This window comes from Ascaphus truei, chromosome 2 (genome assembly GCF_040206685.1).
Source record: "Ascaphus truei isolate aAscTru1 chromosome 2, aAscTru1.hap1, whole genome shotgun sequence".
NCBI classification, from domain to species: Eukaryota; Metazoa; Chordata; class Amphibia; order Anura; family Ascaphidae; genus Ascaphus; species Ascaphus truei.
The window spans coordinates 178,765,963-178,789,704 of NC_134484.1; the positions used below are offsets into that span (position 1 = coordinate 178,765,963).

Here is a 23,742-nt window from a genome sequence, read left to right on the forward strand (position 1 = left end):
CTTTCAAATCTAAGGCTGTCTCACATTTTAATCTGGTCTGTAACTGTTTCATACACCGATAATATATATTTTCTTTAACTGTGCATGCAATGTCTTGTATATAATGTATACCCTGTCCATTTAAGTAACTGTATTTGTAACCATGTATTATTTGTTTTACTCTGTGCCCAGGACATACTTGAAAACGAGAGGTAACTCTCAATGTATTACTTCCTGGTAAAGTATTTTATAAATAAATTCACGGGTCCACTGACTGATAGCAAGAGAAACAGGCAGCATTCCTACCAAACCCACTCATTGCTGCATTTACAAGGATTCAGCAGAGTAACCATGAAGCAAAGGGGTTACAGAGAAAGGGAGGTGGCAGTATGTACAGGTTGTCCCCAAAGCTAGAGTTGCTGAAGAAAGAATACAGTTGAACTTCCAAAGCTACAGTGAGACTGCAGTAGCAACAATGATTGCATTAGCAGAGAAGCTAGTTGTATGTACTTTTAGAGCTGGCAATAATGGAGCATCACAAAACATTCTCCATATTAAAATCGAGGAGAGAAAATCCCATCCCCACAGTTATGTGATCAATAGAGAAGCAATGACACAGCCCTAATGCAAAGTAGCACTTAATGTTTAGCAATGTTAGTCGGTTTAGGGACCGTAGGTGAGAAGTTGTGCCCTGAGTACATCTCCCCACTAATGAAATGGACCAAATTCTGTCCCTGCTTTTCAGTGCTTGTACTCCCTTCACCCAAACAGGATTCCAGTACATAAATGCTGAATATAACATATTTGTAAGATGTGGTGAAATCTTCTCCGAGGTTCCAGATTTAACTGGCACCCCACAGCATAGAGAAATAAATGGACAACGATGTATTTATTTTTGCTTTATTACAATTGGCATTCACAAGTGTGTGTGTGTGTGTGTGTGTGTGTGTGTGTGTGTGTGTGTGTGTGTGTGTCATGGCCAATGCTCTGAACATGCCTTAAAAACAACACTCGCAGGGTGATGATTTTCACAGGTGACAGTACTCACTTTTGTAAGTATTTTGTTATCAGACCCTCCAACAGTTTGCTCATAAAACTAGGCAGCACTGTAGTTCTTCTACTTGTTCTGCATGGAGATACTTGAAAGCAATTCTTCAACCCATACAGCCTACCACAGCACACAACCCCCACAAAAGCTTTCTGTTTAATAGATACAATGGTCTTACAAGACCCATAGACATGCACTGTACCTGCCAAATAGGTACAGTTGGAGGGTATAAGTCTTAACCCTTTACTGTCAGAAGACAGCAACACATGTCAAAGCAATACACTGTTATTGCCTCTTGCCGTCAAAGGCTTTTTCTAGAGCATTGATACACCATACGTTGTTGGAATCGAATTAAAAGCGCTTCCTTCTCATTTAACATGCTTAAGATTAAAATAAGTGAATGGGTAACCAATTCAGCGATGCTAAAACTAGAAATTTTATATATATATATATATATATATATATATATATATATATATATATATATATATATATATATATATATAATCAAAAAATAAATAAACGATACCGTTCTGTGGCTAACGAAATGCTTTTATTTGTGCGAGCTTTCGAGATACACTGAACACTGATCTCTTCCGGCGATGTTACAATGAATGAAGCAAGCAAAGGGTATACTTAAAAACAGTGTCTCTTGGAATGTTATCTGTGCTCGTCCCTCTCTGTGTGTGGATGTGATTTAAGGCTAGAGGTGTTAAATGGTTCGAGAGAGAGAGAGAGAGAGAGAGAGAGAGAGAGAGAGAGAGAGAGAGAGAGAGAGAGAGAGAGAGAGAGAGAGAGAGAGAGAGAGAGAGAGAGAGAGAGAGAGAGAGAGAGAGAGAGAGAGAGAGAGAGTGAGAGTGAGAGTGAGAGAGAGAGTGAGAGAGAGAGAGTATATCTGTGTGAATATAAATGAATGGATGAATATAAATGAATGTGAAAGCTCGCACAAATAAAAGCATTTCGTTAGCCACAGAACGGTATCGTTTATTTATTTTTTGATTATTGAAGCTCGGCTAACACGGTACTGATACATACATACAGTATATACAGATATATGTATGTATGTATGTATGGTGTATCTGTAATGTGCACACCCTGTCGCCATTTGCTATTCATCATCTTTTGAAAATAAGTGAAGAATCAGTATACAGAGGGAAGGGTTAGCGAGCTCTTCTGGCGATAGGAACCGGTCCTCTCTTAGTGACAGACAGTGGGAATACAACAGAACCACAGTGAGTTGGTAGGACGTGCAGCCCATAGGACTGATTAAGTTGCTCTGTATCGTTGACGGATTTTCACCAGCTGTGTGCCAATCTGGTAAATGGGGGTTATTCATTAAAGTGCGATGGTGCTGATGATAAGCCACAGCCTATTTGCCCTTCTTCATTTTTGCCGTTTTCTCCTTTCTTTTTTTCATATGCTTGGGGGTCTTATTTTTCCTCTTCTCCCTCTGTGTTTCTTTAGTCACCTTTTTTCTTTCCTATTAAGGAGGTGAAAGGAGTGGATTAAAAGAGTGACCCACAGGACATCCAAGACAGCAGGAAGTGATGCTGGAATTCATACAAACAATGTCCAGCCCAAAGACAGGGGAAGTCAAACACAATGCTGCTTTTGTTAGGAGCTCATACCTGTACCTACTTAACAGAGGAAAGAATGAATCAGTGATTAGGGCTGAGCTACACATCAGTTCTTAGACAGGTGTAATGTATTAAAGTACCTGTAAAAAACATGTGCATCTCAATGTATCCTTGTCAAATATATGTTTTTATGTAAACATTAAAAAATAAATGAAGCCGGAAATCTGTTTTTGTACGAACCTTTTTATCTACTTCTGGCTGAGGCGTCTGATCTTTGGGGTGAATTTCCTCCTCTTCAGAGCCTGAAGCAGAACCATCGGTGCTGTCAACATCTGAGTTTGGGCTCATCTGCAGCTCGTGATCATCACTGTTCTGGAGCAGAGATGGTACCTGCACACACACACTATCAATGCAACAACTGCATATTGAATATACATCTCATATCAATCCTGTCTGTTTAACCTTGTCACGGCCACAGGTACCCGTCACGCAGGCCCTCTGCCAGGAACAGGGTTTATAGTCTCAGGAGGTGAGCAATACATTTCTCTGGAGAATTAAGAATGAAACGTTGCATGTTTGATGGGAAAAGGTGGGGGAGGAATTTATAATACCACACAACAAACCAGATATAATTTCACATCTTCACTTTTAATTACTTCGAATAGGAATTAAATAAAATTGTCCAAAATCTTCTAAGTATCCTGCAGCAAGATCCGTTTATTTTATACATTGCTCGTCCCCACACTGCCTCCTAACTCAGTAGGAGTAATACCAACAGTGATAGCCACTCTGGAGTGCTGCCAAACAGTACACATGTATGAGAATAGTTAAATGGCAGACAGTGAGGGGCAGTTGTTGCCATTTCTGGAAAGCCTATTAAGTCTCTAATTAGTCCGACCTGTTGAAGTGTATTATTATACTTGCTCTGTAATGCAGCAGGCTGCAAGGAAGGAGATCCTAAATGTTGAATTTATTTAAACGGAAACTTAACCAAAAAAACAGAACACACCATTTACTAAATAAAGAGTGAATAGCTTGGTGCCAAGCAGTGAAACATGGTCGCACCCCACTGTCTTTGTGTTGGACAAGCCACTTTGGCACATACTATATTTACCTAGTAGCCTTCTGCCATAAGACACCGTCCAGTGCAGGAAGAGCCCTTCTAGCTCACCGACTTGAATAGGCTGCAACGTGTCTTGTACAGTAGCAGAAGACCACTTAATTAATATAGCCCTTTATTTCCCTGCAGCTCAGGTAGCAACCCCCCCCCCCCCCGCCAACCTCGCAGTGTATCTGCGATCCTGGCAGACACACACCTCTAGCTGTACGAGCATAGTCCGAGTGCTTTGCCTCGCTCCTCCCTCCTCCCTCGCCAGAGTAAGCATCCGCACTGGCAGAGCCCTACGGAGCACGCTGTTGACAGTTGTGGCGATGACCGATAGCTCAGTCGTCACTGCCAGCAGCATGGGCGCCAGGACTGAAAACGTAGGCATCTGCTCAACCAGGCACCAGGATTTTTCCATCCCTGCTTAACTAATCAGTAGTGTCCAACCTTCAGCCTGCACAACGTATTTTATTATGACTCAATGCTGTGTTACTTTGTGTCATGTTCATGTTATTATATTGATATGTTACAAAAAGTCAAATAAACACAGGCTTCAAGAGTACAATGAAGACCCACAGCAGAGGCCTTCTGACTAGGACACACACACACACACACACACACACACACACACACACACACACACACACACACACTCTTACCGTTTCGACACCAGACAAGTCTTTCTTCAATCCAGTCACAGTCTGATACAGAATCTACAGGAATAGAAAACACAGATAGAATGTTGTTGGTCTCATCAATCAATCCTCCTTTGTTAAGAGGGACCTGCACTTCGTTATCTTATTGCTTTTGCAAGTCTTTTTAACAGCAGATCAGCTAGAGAGTTCCTGTTGTTAACTTCACTGAACACTGTACAACAGCACACAATATAACCCGTGTGTTATTCTAAACACCAACAACTTGATGAAGATTTCTGGAGGATACTGCAATATCCTCTTTCTCTTCTAATTTTATTTCTGACTGCATTGCTGATATATTTCACTATATTGAGCCTTTGTAAGAGCTGGTTGGGTGCAAAATATGTCCAAAAAGTATGCCGTAAAAAAAGGTGCATGTTTTCTACCGTAACATTTAAGGAAAGTAATGTGGTGTCTCAGGCGGTAAACTAAATCATCTCAAGGTTGAGCAGACCAAAAGAGGTAACAGAAAGTGTGAGAACTGATCATGCACCAACTTATTGCCCTAAAGCAAAAATGAGAAATCAAGGTGACACGTGGATGAGATCTAAATAGTTCCAGATACAGATGTAGCCAGACTTGCGGTCTTCAGTGACACCGAGAACAATAAGTCTTGCTACATCTGTATCAATGTGTTTACAGCATGTCACATAATATTTTTTCATACCATCATACCTGGCTCCCTTGGCTGTGCGCTGCCGATATCTTTTTTTTACCTGCTTTAATTTATAGAGGCCACTGAACAAGCCAGACAGACAAATATCGTACCTCCAATATTAGATTTTAGAATTAGATTGTTTATGGGGGTGTAGATAAAACGTAATTTATGTATAGATTGTTACAATTTAGTCTTGGTCTATCAAGTCTACAAAACTGCAAACAAGACAAATAACTAATTTGCATCTATTTATGGCCTACCAATACAATACCTCTGTGTGAACGCAAGCATGTATACATTGTTCTACACCAGTGGTTCCCAACAGGGGGTTCACACCCAAACATATGTAATGGGTGGATCTCAGGCAGTATAGTGGGTGCCTGTGACGTTGCAGGGTCTGGGCACATAGAAAAACCCCAAACTGCACCTTAGTATGGGTGGTATAGCCAACAATTACTGCAGGAGCTACCAAAGTTGCTCCCCACAATGCTTTGGATTCAGTGTGGCATTGTGGGGCGTGACTTTGGAAGATCCCGCAGTGATGGCTATACCACCCATGCCGTCTGCACAGTCACCGAGGTGCAGTTTGGGGCCTTATTAAGAGTGTGTTCCCCCAAGAGCTCGGGAAACTGTACTGCTCAGGATCATTCAGTTCTGTTAGAACTAGTCTGGTGGGTACGCAATAAGATGTATTAGAGGCTCGCACAATGTAAAAACGGGTTGAGAACCCCCGTTCTATACTAATGCAGGCACCACAGAAAGCAGTTTACTCACATTATCCTGTTGTGTATTAAGGGACATGTCTTCTTCCTTCAACTTGTGCATCATGTCAACGTCCCTTTCATAGTTTGTCACCTCTGTCAGAGTCCTAGGAATGTATGCTTTCTTAAACACCTAGAAAGACAAATCGAGATCAGCCATCAGTGATAGGACAAGTTAAATCTACGAAGCGCCATTAAAAATCAGACGTTCATCCTTGAACATCACTCAGAGTGGCAATAGAGGTTTCATTTTTTTTATTTTAATAGATGTAGCAGTTGCTTAGCTTTAAGGAAATGTAATTACCTAAGCTGCCGACCGGCAAAGATCCTGCTGCCCAGGGTTCACAATATGGTTGCCTGTTTCTAAAGAGGAAGTGATGTGCCTTTGGAAATGGTTGCTACAGCAACCCAAGCAAGCTTAACACATTACGACTCATTAAAAAGGGCGTAATGTGTGGGCAATAAAAATAAAAAAAAACTATAAGTATCAATTAATACTACAAGTGTAATTTAATAAAATTAAAAAATATGCTTTTTAACATATGCTTTATGTTCTTTGATATGGCGATGATCAGAAGCGCAGTAAGAGGCATTCAGGAAGTGTAGTACTGCCAGCTGAACCTACAAGAATGTAGTCGATATCAAATCTCAATTTTTAAACAGACTGCGTTTTAGAAATGCGGAGAATAAGGCCTCGTCCGGGGTGGACAAGCTGGTTCGCCCTCAATTTTGCTTGCTCGGCAAGCGGCTGAGCGCGCCCGCTCACGCAGGCCACGTGCGCTGTCGCAACGTGTCCAGCGTGAAAGCGCGCGCCCGCTCAGCACCACCCTGGACGAGGCCTAAAAGGTGGAAGGAGCTATGATTGTGACCATCAAAGATGCCTTCAGCTGGCCCATCACTGACTAAATGTGTGAGCCACAGCAAAGAGCCACGGGGTGGCGCTATCAGGAAGCAGCATCCTAATACACGGGCTCGGGAACGAGGATTAATCAGCACAAATCAGCCATTTTACAACCTACACGTATTACTGAAAGCAGGAACGAATTATATATAAATAAAATAACTATCAACAGCAATACAGGCTTAGGAGAAAAACCACCATGCTCTAGTCAGGATGCTCAGGAATTAAAAACCTAGGTGTGAATGGAAGGACTGGCTGTGTTTGGGGCCACTTCAAAAACAGAGCTTTGGAGATAAACGGACAACATGATTTGGGTCCAAACTGGTGCTTTAACGTGCCAAGGCTCATTGATGCTGCCACCATAAAGTACTAAGAAGCCTATTATATATAGCATTATTTAATTTAAATACAGGCCCAGTTTGCTACTCACCTCTTCGTCCACTTTATCTTGACTGGATTTCTCTTCCTCGGTCCTTTGAATTGCTATCTCCATTGACTGTGGAATAAAACAAAATGTAGTTTAAACTTGAAAATAGAGATAACCCGCTGCACACCAACTCCACAGCACTACTTTGCAATGCATCACCAGGCCCATTATTAGCGAGCGGGTTAAAGCAGCAGTCCAGGGGATCCCTGTGGAACTGATCCTCGACCATCCAACCTCCAGGGACCCCAATGTGTGCAATGCTGGTCAGTACCCTCTCTTTACCTCCCCCCCCCCCCCACCCCAAAGAAAAATATACGTATGGCTGTAGTGTCACTAATAGAAAGTTGTGACATCTCCCGATGACACTGCAGCTTTCCACTGGGCAACAGAGCCAGGCTGACCCAGGGCGGTTATATTGTGTCCACCAGGCAAGTATACGGCCGACAATGCGGAATGACTGTAAGGGACGCCGGCAGCACATACTGCTGCTTTCAAAGCAACATTTAATAAGAAGTCGATCACACACAGGTAGTTCCTTCACTAGTGCCGTTCTGAAATGCTTTAATACAACCAGTGACAGCAGGAAAAAGACAGATTTCAAGAAGATTAAAATCTACCTTTCCCCTACGTAACTTTCTAAAACTCCCTTTACGAGAACTAACCAATCTTAACACAGGCGTACACATGATTTGAGCCTAAAAACAAACAGTTTATTGGATTTTCAGATGTACCAGTTGACGATGCAATTGAAGGAACATGTTTTTTTTAAAGTATTTGCCTCATATACATGGCCACATTATGCATGGCTAAAAACGATGTATTTGCCCCCCTTTTCCATGCAGTTGAAACAACCCCATTACCTTGTCCAGATAAGCATCCATGTTGTCCTCAGTAATCGATGGGTCTGTGATGAACTCAAACAGCTCTCGCACAGTCATCACAGCCACGCTGTGCTTCCCAAAGAAATCTGCCGGGCAGGGAAGGCTTCTGATGAGCAGTTTTCATGACACCAGAATATAACTACTTAGTAGCAGTTCTTGGCACATACTCAGGCCTGACTAATTATTATTATGGTGTTAAAAAAAAATTTAATCTAATTTTTTTAATGTTTTTTTTCCTTCATGTTTCTTAGATGTAACAGGTGTTGGGAAGTACTCTGAAAATTGGTGTGTGGAACTGCGAGATGCACCAGGACTAAAGGTCTCAGAGAAGGTTGTGAGGGTCCTTCATATGTTCTTGCTTTGGCTCCTCGGTTTCCTAGCAAGCTCGGTCACTAGCAACACAAGGGTCACCGGTGTCATTACTCAGACCCAGAAGGAAATACAATGCACAGCGGTGAGTGCAAAATCTTGCTGTGCAATATTGTGCAACATGCTTAGACTAGACTATCAGCAATGAGATGCTAAATGTACGTAGTCAATTAGAGGGCCACACAAAACATAAGAGACATAGGCTTCCAATATTAGAGATGTCCAAAACATGGTTTTAAATTTGTGAACCATACTATTTTGAACCAGAAAACTGCAATTTAGAAAGAATAAAAGTTCCAACTATTTGCAGATACGTTTTTTTTTTTTTCCAACTGTGGGTTATCGCCAGATATCCCTTTCGTTTAATTTTTGTTACAACATTTAAGACTGGCTAGATCTATACTTTTCAGCATAGGTGATGGTCACAGGTGGAATTCAATGACATTTGTGACTTCAAGGACAATTTCTTCTGAATCTTGCCCGTCAAATTCATTTCACACGTACATATATTACAAAGATTAGTTGTCGGTCAGGAAATAGGATGCGTGCTGTAAGCGGACAGGCCAAAGTTGAAAGAAACTGACACGATGTAGAGGTTTTGAGGGGCGAGTCTTCAAAGATGGGTTGGAAAAGGTTTTTGCAAACTTTACTTCAATAAGCAAAACGTTGCTATTTTTACCCGAATTTGGAGCAAACGCCCCTACATAAAGGGTCACCTGACCTTGCACTTAATCACGTGACCAGTGGCATAGTTTTGTATGCAAAGTATGCCAATGTTTTCCAACACTTTCTTGGAAAAACAAAACAAAAGCACATTGATCCTGGTTTGCCAACCTCAACACAAAATGTTGCATTGCTCTACTAACAAATGGTGATATACATCCCAACTATTACATTTATACTGTAAAGTATCATCAAGTGATTTGTAGAAGAGCTGTTATTCTGCAGTAATGTGTCACTTCTGCAACACCAAAAATGAAATGTACTGCAGGATGGTGGATGGTGGATGGTCTGCAGCAGCGAGGGGGCTGACAGTAAAAGGGACCAAATGAGAAGAGGGCTTTGTCGCACACTTACCATTTATGTTTGCACAGTCCTTCCGCAGGAACTCCAAGGCATGTGGGTGATCGTGCTCCACTGACTGAGATACATCGATTATATACACACTTCCATTGTGATACCTTGCAGAAGTTGCATTAAACAAAAAAAACAAACAAAAAAAATGAAACAAAGAATTAGTTCAGCTGTGAATGTCAAAAAATAAAAATAGAAGTACCAATTTAGTTGTGCTCTTACAATAGGGATATAAGGCCCCAAGAAGCTAATCTTCAAAAAGCTGCACTGGTAATGTGCTTAAATCTATACATAAAAATGTGCAAACAAGTCCCTATTCTGTAGTGCTTTAGCATCCAAGTTTGTTGCATGATGCACAAGGGGAGTTTTAAAGTGACTTGCCCAAGTTCACAAGGATCCGACACAAAGCCATACCACTGTGCTCCGCCTTTCATTAATTACACAATCCACTGTAAAGTTCTTCGATGATGTCTCTTGGCACCAGCGAGAGTTTATTAATGGCTTTGTAGCTCGTAGCTGATTGCAGCCAACTTGGAATTGCTGCTTCACTCTTTTCCAAGTTGGGTATAAATTCCTACCCAGCCCTTTAGGAACTCAGTATTTACATAGTGATCTTCCTTATGGTGCAGCCTAACTTTGCAAAACCAATAAGTATCCCTGAAAGTATATAAAGACAGGGCTGCCTGCAGGGGTGGGGAAGAGCAGTAGACAGGTGTCCCTGTCCCGGTGACTGCGGGGGGCCCAGCGGCCGGTCCTCTAGTTGTATGCCTGGCCTGGCTCTCCCCAGCTGCGGGTCTCTCTCACTGACTGTCCCACGCCGAGCTTCAGACGTCAGAGTGCGCTGCAAGCAAGATGGGCGCACACCCGCATGAGAGGGAGGCCCGGCACGCACCAGCATCAGAAGCTCGGTGTAGGACAGCGTCAGTGAGCGAGGTCTGCAGCTGGGGGGGAGCCAGCCATGTGTATTTGGAGGGTGTTTCTTTTTTAAATATGTATTTGGGGGTGGTGGGGTTTATTATGTATTTGGGGTGTGTGGGGGGATGTATGTATTTGGGGTGTGTGGGGGGTGTATGTATTTGGGGTGTGTGGGGGGTTGTATGTATTTGGGGTGTGTGGGGGGTTGTATGTATTTGGGGTGTGTGGGGGGTTGTATGTATTTGGGGTGTGTGGGGGGTTGTATGTATTTGGGGTGTGTGGGGGGTTGTATGTATTTGGGGTGTGTGGGGGGTTGTATGTATTTGGGGTGTGTGGGGGGTTGTATGTATTTGGGGTGTGTGGGGGGTTGTATTTGGGGTGTGTGGGGGGTTGTATGTATTTGGGGTGTGTGGGGGGTTGTATGTATTTGGGGTGTGTGGGGGGTTGTATGTATTTGGGGTGTGTGGGGGGTTGTATGTATTTGGGGTGTGGGGGGTTGTATGTATTTGGGGTGTGGGGGGTTGTATGTATTTGGGGTGTGTGGGGGGTGTATGTATTTGGGGTGTGTGGGGGGTTGTATGTATTTGGGGTGTGTGGGGGGTTGTATGTATTTGGGGTGTGTGGGGGGGTTGTATGTATTTGGGGTGTGTGGGGGGTTGTATGTATTTGGGGTGTGTGGGGGTTGTATGTATTTGGGGTGTGTGGGGGTTGTATGTATTTGGGGTGTGTGGGGGGTTGTATGTATTTGGTTGTGTGGGGGGTTGTATGTATTTGGTTGTGTGGGGGGTTGTATGTATTTGGGGTGTGTGGGGGGTTGTATGTATGTGGGTGTGTGGGGGGTTGTATGTATTTGGGGTGTGTGGGGGGTTGTATGTATTTGGGTGTGTGGGGGGTTGTATGTATTTGGGGTGTGTGGGGGGTTGTATGTATTTGGGGTGTGTGGGGGGTTGTATGTATTTGGGGTGTGTGGGGGGTTGTATGTATTTGGGGTGTGTGGGGGGTTGTATGTATTTGGGGTGTGTGGGGGGTTGTATGTATTTGGGGTGTGTGGGGGGTTGTATGTATTTGGGGTGTGTGGGGGGGTTGTATGTATTTGGGGTGTGTGGGGGGGTTGTATGTATTTGGGGTGTGTGGGGGGTTGTATGTATTTGGGGTGTGTGGGGGGTTGTATGTATTTGGGGTGTGTGGGGGGTTGTATGTATTTGGGGTGTGTGAGGGGTTGTATGTATTTGGAGTATGTTTTTTTGTATGTATGGGGGGGGGGGGATTGTGTGAGGGGGGAGGGAATGAGTGAGGAGGGGTAATTGACGGAGGGGGAGAGAGTGAGAGGAGAGAGGTGGTGTAAGAGAGGGGTGAGTGAGGATAAGGCTGCGGCCCCGCTGCGCTGAGCTCGCTCATGCTTGAAGAGCGGTGACGTCTCCAAGCATGAGAGATCGCTGTCCTGCAACATTTTTAGAGCAGGAGTGGGGGGGCGTTGCTATTACGGGAGGGTGTGTGTCATTGGCTGTATAGGGTCTCGGTCTCCCTCCTTCTCATCTCTCTCCCCCCCCCCCTCAATGAGAGCAATGGCTCTCTCTCTCTCTCTCTCCCCCCCCCCCCCATTGCGCTCTCTCTCCCGGGCCCCCCTCTCTCTTTCGGCCATCCCCCTTCTCTCCCCCCTGCACTCTCTCCTGGCCCCCTCTCTCTCCCGGCCATCCCCCCTTGCTTCCTCTCCCCCCCCTCTTTCTCTCCCCTCTCTTCTCCCCCACAGCAGCACTCCGTTTGCCCCCCCTTCAGTCCGTTTGCCCCCCCCCCTCAGTCCGTTTGCCCCCCCCTCAGTCCGTTTGCCCCCCCCCCTCAGTTCGTTTGCCCCCCCCCTCAGTCCGTTTGCCCCCCTCCCTCAGTCCGTTTGCCCCCCCCCCCCTCAGTCCGATTGCCCCCCCCCCTAAGTCCCTTTGCCCCCCCCCAGTCCCTTTGCCCCCCCCTCAGTCCGTTTGCCCCCCCCTCAGTCCGTTTTCCCCCCCCCCCAGTCCAGTCCGTTTGCCCCCCCCCTCTCAGTCCGTTTGCCCCCCCCCTCAGTCCGTTTGCTCCCCCCCTTTCCACTTCTCTCTGCTGAATTCAGTGTCAGTGTGTGTGTGACAGCAGGACAGTAGAACACGCCCTCTCACTTCCCATTTGTCAGAGCAGGGTCTTGTGACCCTGCTCGCAGCAGGAAAGTATCTCTCCCTCGTCTTCCCAAGCAGAACGCTTGGGAGAGCGTGTGCATGCGCATGAGCGCGCGAGCACAGCGGGAGAGGGGATGTGCCGATCCACATACAAGGTAAGCGCGCCAAGCACCAAGCGAGCTCAGCGCCAGTGGGGACTCAGCCTAAGAGGGAGTAAGAGTGAGACGCAGGGGAGAGAAATACATGCAAGGCCGGGAGGGATTGAGCGAGAGTGGGGTAATTGCTGGAGGTGAGAGGGAGTGAGACGGAGGAGAGAGACCTACATGGGAAGCGGGGGATGGGGGGGAAATAAGAGGTGGTTCGCGAGGTGTGAATTGGGGGCCTTGAAAGACCGCCAACATGGAGGGGGGTGGGGGGCCCGGTCTTAATTCTAGTCCTGGGCCCCGGGAAATCTGTCTCAGCCCTGTTTAAAGATATTAAAAAAGTAGTGTAATTTAAAGAAGGCATACGTTTCCTGGTATTCATATATTAAACATAATGGCACAAGCCAAGTCGGCCTATGTATTAAAGGTTCTTAAATATATGACCGTGTGCCAACACGCCTGCTCCTAGAGAAGGGCTAGTATTTAAGATCAGTAGTTATTGCCAACGCAAGTTATAGTACCTGCAGAGATGCAATTATCAAAAAAAAAGCCTCCAGCTCTGCTCCCCACCCCAAGAAAAGCCATTATGTTCTCATGTAGTTGATCTGCTCTGTTACCTCTGCACAGTAATATGAATGAACAAAAGCACAAAGGGCCGCCTTACTTGATCAAAGTATTCCTGGCCAAACAATTTCCCAGCAATTGGTTAGTCTTGAGGATTACATGAGGATTATTCCAGGTAGTTCGGTAACGTTACCCTTACATATAAAAAGACATGGAGGAAACATACACACACAGAATAAACCATAAATGGCTGCACTGCTAGCAGCATAAAGCCAATATACCCGTGACCCTAATATTATTTTTTTTTTTAAAGAACTCCATCCCATAAAAATAAACAAATAAAAGCAGTAAGAAGGATGTGTTTCCCAGCACCAAGTGCTTAACTTACAGCAAATTGAATTCACTGAGATCCGCATGCACTAGCCGGGCGTCCTGGTACATTCGTCTCATGTACTGTATCACGTCCAGGTATAACTCTCGTGCTTTGGAGTCTGATAACTGTGCATTCTTCAACAGAGGAGCAGGACTTGGGGAGAGAAACAGGTGATATTTTCATATAAACAGCAAGAGGTCACCGGAACACAGCCGCCTGCAGATTAACTGGTGTGCGGGTTAAATCCAAGACGAAAAAGAAAGTGTGTGTGTAGAAACGTGTACTCACTTGTCTTTTCTCCCAATAAACCCCATAACAAGCACATGGCTTCTTAGCATGATCGGTTCTGGGCAAGGTATCGCTGCTGTGTTCAACCTGTCATAAATAAGGAGACAACAGAGGGCATCATAACAAATCCACTGTGACTCGGAAGGTATGACATTTAAAAAACAGATTCATCCACATGCACTATTGCACGTCTACACTCATTTAACATTAGGCATCAGGAAAATAGCCCAGGTTTAAAAAGAAATCATTCCTCCACAACACAACACGTGGGGGTATATCGTGAAAGCCAATTAAAATATCCAATTGCATTAACTGCTACATTTCAAGAGGAATACATCTATTAACCCTGCACCTCTTAATAAGATGAACTACATGAATGTCACACGCCATCACATAGCCTCAAAATGGCAGGAAGGTGGCAAGATGATGTATAGTGGCACTTGTGCTGGAAGGTTTAACCATGCTATGAAAGCCAATATACCCAGCTAAAGTGGGAAATGTACTTAGGCCGGCATGTGAAGTAAGGCCTCAACCCCTAAATACAGAATACACCGAAAAGCATTCTCCAAAGGCTGGATTGTCCCTGAGCTTGATACTGTTCAGGAAGAAGGTGCTAAGAATCCACAGAGGTTAAATAAAAGCAGTCATTTGAACATAAATATGGCTACCTACATACAACTGCCGGACTCTCTCCAGTGAAGAAGCACTACAAGAACTGGAAGACGAACGTGAAAAGGTTAAATGGGATACTGTTGGCCATAAGTGAAGAAGAAAAGATAAAGGACACATTGAGCTCAAAAGCAGACACCTATTCTACTGCAGAGGTACAGAAAATGGAAGCTCAGTGGAATAGGTCTCATCGTTAACAAGCGATGGAGAAACAACACAGTGGAGTATGAAAGCTCATCGGAAAAGAGCAGCCAAGGCATCCTCACTAGTTCTCACTACAACATTTGGAAACTTTAACCCACAACAGTTTCTGGCTGACCTTACCAGCTGCTCTTGGTTCAGAATCGGCTTAATTCCCGACCCCGATTCTGCGCTCGACTATTTCCAATCCGAGTTCTTAAAACTCTGCGAGATCCATGCTCCACTACGCAGAATAAGAGTACGATGGGCCCACCTTCCGTGGGTAACAACCAACCTTATATCTCTCTACCATCTTAGGGATGGGTTGTGGAAAAACTACAAAGTAACTGGCACTACCAAGGATCTTTTTTTTTTGTAAAATCTTTTTATTGGAAATTATGCAGACTTGTACATAGGATACATATCTTACATGGATAACACAGCGGGTGATTATACAGGTATCACTTTCTGTTCTATATCATGTTCGTTAGGCAAAATGTCCTTTTTGTTTTAAATTGTAACACTTTAACTTAACATGTACAATGTCAGCCATTTGTCTCATTTCAACTTCAACTACTTCCCTCTTGATAGTGCGCCCCCGCCCTTGCTTCCTGTGTTTTGGACCTTTGTCGGTGTAACCAAGACATTCATACAAGAGACTCTTCAATTTTGTAATTATATCCTCTTTGCCCTTCCTGTACATCCCCTTCACATTCGTCTGATGCGTTAAACTGTTTATTCCACTAGTCTTATGGTATCGTCAGTAGTCCTGTTAGGTACCTTTCTGCCCCCTAGGTTGTTGAAATAGTGAAGTGTTCAGACTCTTATTGGGGGGTTCCTGGTTAGTGTCCGTGTTTCATACCATGTTGTGTGTTAAAAGTTCTCTTGGATTTTGGCCTTTGTCTCATCTATGTGTCAATGAAGCTTTCCCAGATCGGGAAGCATCGTTTCGCTTTTTTTTTTTTTTTGTCCTTTGTGGCTTTTACCCAGTCAAGTGTAAATATACCAAACAATTCGTAAAGACGATTCGTAAAAAGGTGAAGGGGTAAAAAAATATAACTGCGATATGGTGAAGAAGACAATCAAAGATAACAAAAACTTCAAGACAAAGCAGCGACGTATGGTTGGAAAGCAGCAAAATCATTGCATTTAAACAAGATGATTTAGCAATAACTATTAGACCGTGCAGTTATCATAAAGAAGGTTGTAGACTTCTACATGAAATTATACGAGAACACAGATAGCACCAATGATGAACTATTCGTCCTTCCAGAACAAGTGGCAAAAGCAATACAATCAATGGAGACTGGGAAGGCTCCCGGGGATCATGGAAATACAATTGAAATCTTGGAAGATGCTGGGGGACTAGAAAAAAGGTTTTAAAAAAAAAAAAACCTCCAAAAAAACACTTTACATTCTAATTGACAAACAGGAAAATTTGCAGAATAAAAACAATACCATAGTTATCCACATCAACAAGAAAGGAGACAAAGACCTGAAGAGTTATAGACCAAATCAGTCTACTTCCAATCACTTAGCAGATTTTAATTTTTTTACAAAGGATACTCACTAATCGGCTACAACAGACCCTGGACTTTGTCCAGCCTAGAGAACAAGTGGGATTTTGCAGTGGATACAACCCAATGGACCACATCCAAGTCATACAAGAAATTAATACGACCTACCACTCTGTTTAGGATTGTAGATTACGAATCAAAGCATTTGATTCTGTATACACATCATCGGTTCCAAAAGCATTAAAAAGATCCTACATCCATTTCCCTTTAGACACACTCCTCTTTTGGTCCCATTTACATCCCCCTCCTAGGATACCTTTACTCCTCAGGTTCACTCCCCCTTTTTCCTATATCTATTCTTCTCTATTCATAATTGGTATTTTAGTCTTTTCCAGCCTCATATTCAGCTAGGGCCATCCTGTACCAAGCTTCTCAGTATATACCAGGATGTTTGACCCAACATCCTCATCACTACCTTTATCTCAATAAAGATTTCAATAAAGGGGTAGGAAAGTTTTCGAGCAGTCTATTCTGCCTATGCTCATGTATGAATGATTAACTTAGACCCTAAATGCAAAGATAATTCAGAAGCTTCAGACAACGCAAAGAAGTATGGAGAGATTTATGCCAAGTATTACCCAAAGAGACAGGAAAAAGACAGAATGGGCTCAAAACCAAAACAAGTCTGTGTTATCATATGGATGAAGAAATTAAAATGGCGAGCGAGCAAGAAGTTGGCCAAAGATGATCAACTGGATTCCAAGGGTCATTAAAAGGACCAAGACAATGACCAAAAGTAAGACGGAGAGATGAAATCAGAAAAGGTGTTGAAGCAACATGGAGAAGAGAGGCTTGCAGCCGCAGTATCTGGAAGATCCTTGGGGAGATCTTCATCCAACAGTGGGTCGACAAGGGCTGAAGATGATGATTATAGATAAAACATTTTATTCCCTTATTTTATCACTAATATTCCATTTACAGTGTTAATTCTTGACATTTATTCACCATTTATGAGATTTAATTTTGATCATTACTGTTAAGAAAATATACTAGATTAATGCATTACTCAGTTAGATTTAAAGCGCCCTATATTTCATTATCTCATTTTTATACAAAGGTCTTCAGAGTTTCACACTTGTTTTTTATAGGAAATAAATATACTAGGATTACATATTCAGTGTTTGCATTAAACAGTATAAACTTATAACGCACCTTGCGACATTGCAAATGTGCAGCAATCCCAACCCTCAAGGTAAAGGAGAGACAACATCTGTAATGCGATTGATTAAATGAACAACCTTAAAGCATTTAAATTGGATATTGTGCATGTTGGCCTTTCATTCAACATAAGCGATCAGTATTTTTCATTTTTACTTCAAGAGAGGTGTTCAAAGTCACACTCCCATGGCTGAATAAGCCAACGGTAATCAGAGCAAAGGAGTTGAATGTTTTAGTAGACGTTACCTTATCAAGTTCCTCATTTCTTTTTCTGCCCATGTTTTCACCATTTTCCTTGGGTTTCCTTTGCAGTAACCGTGGCGAAATCTTAATATGCACAAGGAAAGGTGCTGGTTATTAAGGTGCAAATAAGTAGGACAGTATACAGACAGTGTGTCACTCTAGAGGAGCGCTCACCTGAATTCTCCACTGACATATTTATCACGGTCTTTAAACAACAAGATCGAGGTCTTGTAAATCTTTATTGCTCGGCTCTCTCCATTTAAAGTGCTGGCATGATACACGTTCGCCTAAAATACACAGTGAAAAACGGAATAAAGCACATTCAAATTTGTAAACCAAAAAAAAAATACACAATACTGTACCTTTCCAGAAACACAGAAAACATGGTTACAAATTTGCGTTTGGTTTTACAGGCTAGGGAGAAAAACAGGTTTTGCTATGGTTCCCAGAGTTGATCATGAGAGAAAAATAGACACGCACAACCACAAATTAATCAATGATCACTTGCATAGAAAACATTCCAGCAACCAGTAACTCCTGGAACAGCAGTACAGTATCATTAGTATGGTGCAGTAACCATTTGAAGGTAGAGAAGGTTCCTTAGAGTCTGGGCATATCTGGGTGTCGTTCAACAGCAGGCATGCAGGTAGCCCTTTGTATACACATGAACGCATGTAAGGAGCTTCCTGTACCATCAAAACGGGTAGCGGAGACTGCGCCATACCAACGACACTGCGCTATACCAACGACACTGCGCTATACCAACGATACTGAGCTATAACAACGACACTGTGCTATACCAACGATACTGCGCTATACCAACGACACTGCGCTATACCAACGACACTGCGCTATACCAACGACACTGTGCTATACCAACGATACTGCGCTATACCAACGACACTGTGCTATACCAACGATACTGCGCTATACCAACGATACTGCGCTATACCAACGATACTGCGCTATACCAACGACACTGCGCTATACCAACGATACTGCGCTATACCAACGACACTGTGCTATACCAACGATACTGCGCTATACCAACGACACTGTGCTATACCAACGATACTGCGCTATACCAACGATACTGCACCGCTGTTCCAGGAGCTACCGGTTTCTGTAATTTTGTATGAAAGTGATCATTGAGCGCTATTATTTTTAACATTTAAATATATTTTTATATTCATTTGTGCTCATCTATTTTTTTTTCTCTTTTTCTGCATGGATTCACTTGGGGGGAGGGGAATTGGAAGAGGCATGAAACCCCAGCTATTATGCACTGAGCGCACCCACTATACAACATTCATTTTTGTATTCCCATTAGGAGGTCTACGTTGAGCAATTATTTCTTTGTCTAGAAGGGATGTAGCACAGCCATTCGGCAACACTATAGCCCAAGAACCCATACGTTTATATGTAGGTTTTCCACAGGTCAACATGGTCATGTAATCAATGGTTAAACTGCAGATAAGGATTCTGGACAGTGACCCTTTTTTACCCACCATAAACTAAATGGTATCTGGTTTGCAATACAAATAAAATAAAAAACACACTATAAAAATGCTAACATTACATGCGTCTGGTCTTCAAATATGGATTTGTTTTTGCAAGAAGCAGCCTTGATGTGGTCATCGGTCATCAATCGCCTGTGTTTTGTACTTACTTCTTTGCCTGTGCTGATACAGCCATGGATTTCTGATATGACCCCTCTTGTGAGCATCTTAAAGAGAATCATCCGAGTTCTGGGATCCAACACCTGACAAAAGGCAGAAGAGTAAGTCGAGTGCTCATAGGCGACATCTCATATGTGCACAATGCAACTCATCCTATCGGCACGCCATGTCGCCAGCTGGAGCAGACAGGGCAAGGGTGGATCAAAGTACTTTGACAGGTACAGGATGGAAATGCTCCAGTATCGCACCAAAATGGCCTTGAAAAATAGACCCCATCGTTTTTAAACCCTTAAGAACTCACTCCAGGGCTTTCCACTGATTTCTAAGGAAGTGAAGTTAAAGTCAGCACGTGCACTTGTCTCTGCCCCTTTATACATAATGATTTGCAGATCGTGGCTCAGGTAACGCCATAGGCAAATATAAAATAAGAGCAAATATAGTGCAGATGGTTGATAATGGTGATATATCAAATCTGTTAGCTCTAAGTGGTTGCACTCACAAAACGTCTTGAAGTAATAGATATGTCAGAGATTCTTCTCTCTCTGACTGGAGCCCTTGTGATGGATTGAATACAATAGATCTCAGGATACCCCTCAGTAAGTATGGTGGGTCGACATAGAAAGAAAAAATGCCACAATAGTGCATACTATTTGACAGAGTGTAATACAGATGAAAAATAAAACAAGAGTAGTTAAACTCACATTTTCAATAAAACAAACAGGCGTTGGAGAGAACCGCTGAGTCCTTCAGTGCTCCGGTTCTCAAGCAACGCGTTTCGCTGATGCTTCGTCAGGATGACTCCTGACGAAGCATCAGCGAAACGCGTTGAGTTAGCGTTGCTCGAGAACCGGAGCACTGGCAATCGGAGCTGATTTCCAAGGCACAACGCTCTTCCGCCCTCACCTGTGACGCTGCCCGGAAGTGACGCATACGGATGCCAGAGGGTGAGACGCGAGTCAGACGCGCAGAAGCCTGCACCGACGGGGTCCTTCTCCTGTATCAGCGGTTCTCTCCAACGCCTGTTTGTTTTATTGAAAATGTGAGTTTAACTACTCTTGTTTTATTTTTCATCTGTATTACACTCGGTCAAATAGTATGCACTAGTGTGGCATTTTTTCTTTCCATGTCGACCCACCATACTTACTGAGGGGTATCCTGAGATCTATTGTATTCATCCATCACAAGGGCTCCAGTCAGAGAGAGAAGAATCTCTGACATATCAATTACTTCAAGACGTTTTGTGAGTGCAACCACTTAGCGCTAACAGATTGATATATCACCAGTATCATCCATCTGCACTATATTTGCTCTTATTTTATATTTACATATACCACCCAACACACCAGCGCTCCTCCCTCCCCCCACCACCCAGAAGAATTTGTGAACCTTGGGACCCAGAACAGTCCCATCTGAGGATGTTGAGCTCTGCTAACTTCACTTTGTATATTTTACATTATTTTCACTATTGGTTGGTGATAGGTAGCAATTTTTGAAGTTTATTCACATTTTGTATTTATTTCACTTTTTTTATACACTGTTATTTCATTCACTTTTAGAAGCGCCCAGTCCACTCCCCTCCCCCCTTTTCCCCCCCACCTATTCACAATGCCACAGGCAGTATGTTTAATGCCGGCTAAGTACTGTACTCATTGCAGAACTGTAGGATATGGCTTCTATTGCAACACACTGCCACGACCATGCGAATGACTGCAGATCATGCAACAGACAGGCTATGACAGAATCCTCTCCCTGTTACTACCAAATGAATTACTCAAATAAAACAAAAACAGCAACAATATGTTTAATGGTCCGACAGAGTGATTGATGCCTATTGTTTGTAAGATTGTATTTATTCTTAGAATTCTGAAAATGAAACTCTAAATAATGTAAACAGACTTGAGCCCCTATTTAATATGCAGTGACGCCATCTTCCTGCCCTGTATATATTAGTTCTACTCTTGATGAATGAGACTCAAATCTTCTCAAGCAAGACCGTTTCACACAATTTTGTATAGGGGGCTTTCATGTTTATTTAGTTCCCTTATACAACAGACCATTTGTTTCCTGCCTCTTCCCGTCTGTCTTTGTCTTATTGGGTTGTCTAACAGGCAGGAATAGTGGCACACATCTCTTATCACTGTAGTGGAGGATAGAAATAATGCCACAGTCCCCACTGTAAATTAAAACTGTCATTTCATAAAAAAGGATTTAAAAATATGTATCCTGATATTCTGCCTATCACTATTCTCAATGGCCAAGGAGACACTCCTGGTGACACTTCTGTTGTGTTTAAAAAAAAATGCTTTAATAGGTTTATATCAGGGGGTCTTCGGAGCGGAACTGCATTCATTGCGGCTCCGGAGTCTCCCTGCTTCCCGGGATATTTACCTGGGAAAGGGGTGCTGGTAAGCGCAGTCAGGGCCATTTATACGGCGCACTGAAATGTCCTGCGGCCCAATAGGAAGCTGTGATGTCGTTCCTTGCGGCTTCCTATTGGCCGATGTGAAGCGAGGCATTTAAACTGCGCAGAGACTCTGGCAGCACCTACAGAGGTTTGCATCGCAGGAAGTGTATCGCCAGGGCTGCTGCTTTTAAACGAGACTGCACTTTCATTCTTCAATACGTTTTGTGCATGCGTGCATTTTCCCGTTAGTCACTGCGCTAAGAACATGTCGACGTGATCACTTGGAACTGTACACAAGCTATAAACCACTTTACACCATTGCTTGGGAAACACCACCTGACACCCCCGAAGGAGAGGAAAACAGATCTAACCCAGAGCAACACGTGAAAATAACAATATTGGTGTCAATGTGTAGCATGTACAGGGAATTCTACAAAAGGCATCACTGCTTAAACTAGAATTGGGAAGAGCCTTTAAAAGAATGTCAATGAAAGCATATCAAGTATACAACATACCTGCTCCACAGTCGCTCTGTCAGACTTATCTTTAACCCGATACCTGATATGAGCAAGGGAGATATTATTCAGACAATTCATAATTCAGCGACATCTTTCACCATAGTCTTCATAAGATCCTAATAAGTGAAGTGGAAGGGCCTCATAGCAAAATATGAGAGATTTGTTGGGTGAAAATAAAAAAAAAGGCATACAAGGCATACCCCGCATTAACATATGCAATGGGACCGGAGCATGTATGTAAAGCGAAAATGTACTTAAAGTGAAGCACTACCTTTTCCCCACTTATCGATGCATGTTCTGTACTGCAATCGTCCTATACGTGCAGAACTGATGTAAATAACACATGTGTAACAGGCTCTATAGTCTCCCCGCTTGCGCACAGCTTTGGTACAGGTAGGGAGCCGGTATTGCTGTTCAGGACGTGCTGACAGGCGCATGCGCGAGCTGCCGTTTGCCTATTGGGCGATATGTACTTACTCGCGAGTGTACTTAAAGTGAGTGTACTTAAAGCGGGGTATGCCTGTATACCATTTTGGTCAACAATCTTTTGCGAGTATAGAATATATAGGCAAAAATACTGTTCAATCACAAACCGATACTCACCGGAGCGAGCCCGAGGAAAGGGCACGGTGCCTAAAAACGCTAGTGTCGCTTGTTTGGGAAATCAGTGTGGCAAAAGTGTATCTATAAAATATTTCACTTGCCATTTACACGGAGTGAATTAATTTGTGATTGAACAGTATCCTTGAAAAATACATTCTTGTAAAGTTTGATTAAATCTATTTTTGCAAATGACTCGTTGAGTTAGTAAGTATTTATTGTTTGAGTGCCGGTCTAAATTCATTTCTTGTATATATTACTGGAGCAGAGCACCAGATACACATATCTAGAAAGGGCGAGTGCAAGTTCTACTTTTTGCATTTTATAGAATATAAAGGCATACATATTTATATATGTTACAGACGTGTATCAATTGGCAGCACAAGAAAATGGTGGAACTTACAAAACAAAAGTAAGATGGTAGCTCTGCTTACTCACATGTCTGCCTCCTTCTGCCTGGACTTTTCAGTGACTTTATTCATAACAGAGTCACAAAGATTAAGTGTACCTGAAAAACAAAACAAATAATTGGCTTATAAACAACAACCCTATGTTGGTTATTCTAATGCTTACTCTGCAGGTGTTACATTTTTTAAGGAACCAGAGAGATGGCAAGTTGTAAACATTAAGTACTACGTTATATACAGATGTGTTCAAGCGAAACGTTCATTCACGGATGCCATAAAAAAGGTAGTTCTACTGTAAGTAGGTATGTGGATAAAGTATTCATAAATTGTGTGAGCAAACCACATTGAAATAATGTTCACTATTTGCGATCTATCAGGCTGCTTGTGACAGTTATGCATATCTCT

The 23,742-nt window shown here is 43.0% G+C and overlaps 1 protein-coding gene across 1 annotated transcript in view; it reads right to left on the minus strand.

Moving 5' to 3' along the window:
* Positions 1-1,818: 1,818 nt before the first annotated feature.
* The window catches only part of RIOK1 (RIO kinase 1), a 34,118-nt gene continuing 12,194 nt past the window's right edge, over positions 1,819-23,742 (minus strand). The window contains exons 5-18 of the mRNA XM_075585603.1: positions 23,369-23,438; positions 22,328-22,370; positions 19,399-19,491; positions 17,904-18,016; positions 17,733-17,813; positions 13,903-13,989; positions 13,630-13,767; positions 9,479-9,582; positions 8,012-8,118; positions 7,155-7,220; positions 5,837-5,956; positions 4,369-4,422; positions 2,845-2,994; positions 1,819-2,507 (exon numbers count right to left, since the gene is read on the minus strand). Of these exons, the coding sequence (XP_075441718.1) occupies positions 2,397-2,507; positions 2,845-2,994; positions 4,369-4,422; positions 5,837-5,956; positions 7,155-7,220; positions 8,012-8,118; positions 9,479-9,582; positions 13,630-13,767; positions 13,903-13,989; positions 17,733-17,813; positions 17,904-18,016; positions 19,399-19,491; positions 22,328-22,370; positions 23,369-23,438 (1,337 nt within the window). The 3' untranslated portion in view covers positions 1,819-2,396. The remainder of the gene's footprint in view (positions 2,508-2,844; positions 2,995-4,368; positions 4,423-5,836; positions 5,957-7,154; positions 7,221-8,011; positions 8,119-9,478; positions 9,583-13,629; positions 13,768-13,902; positions 13,990-17,732; positions 17,814-17,903; positions 18,017-19,398; positions 19,492-22,327; positions 22,371-23,368; positions 23,439-23,742) is intronic.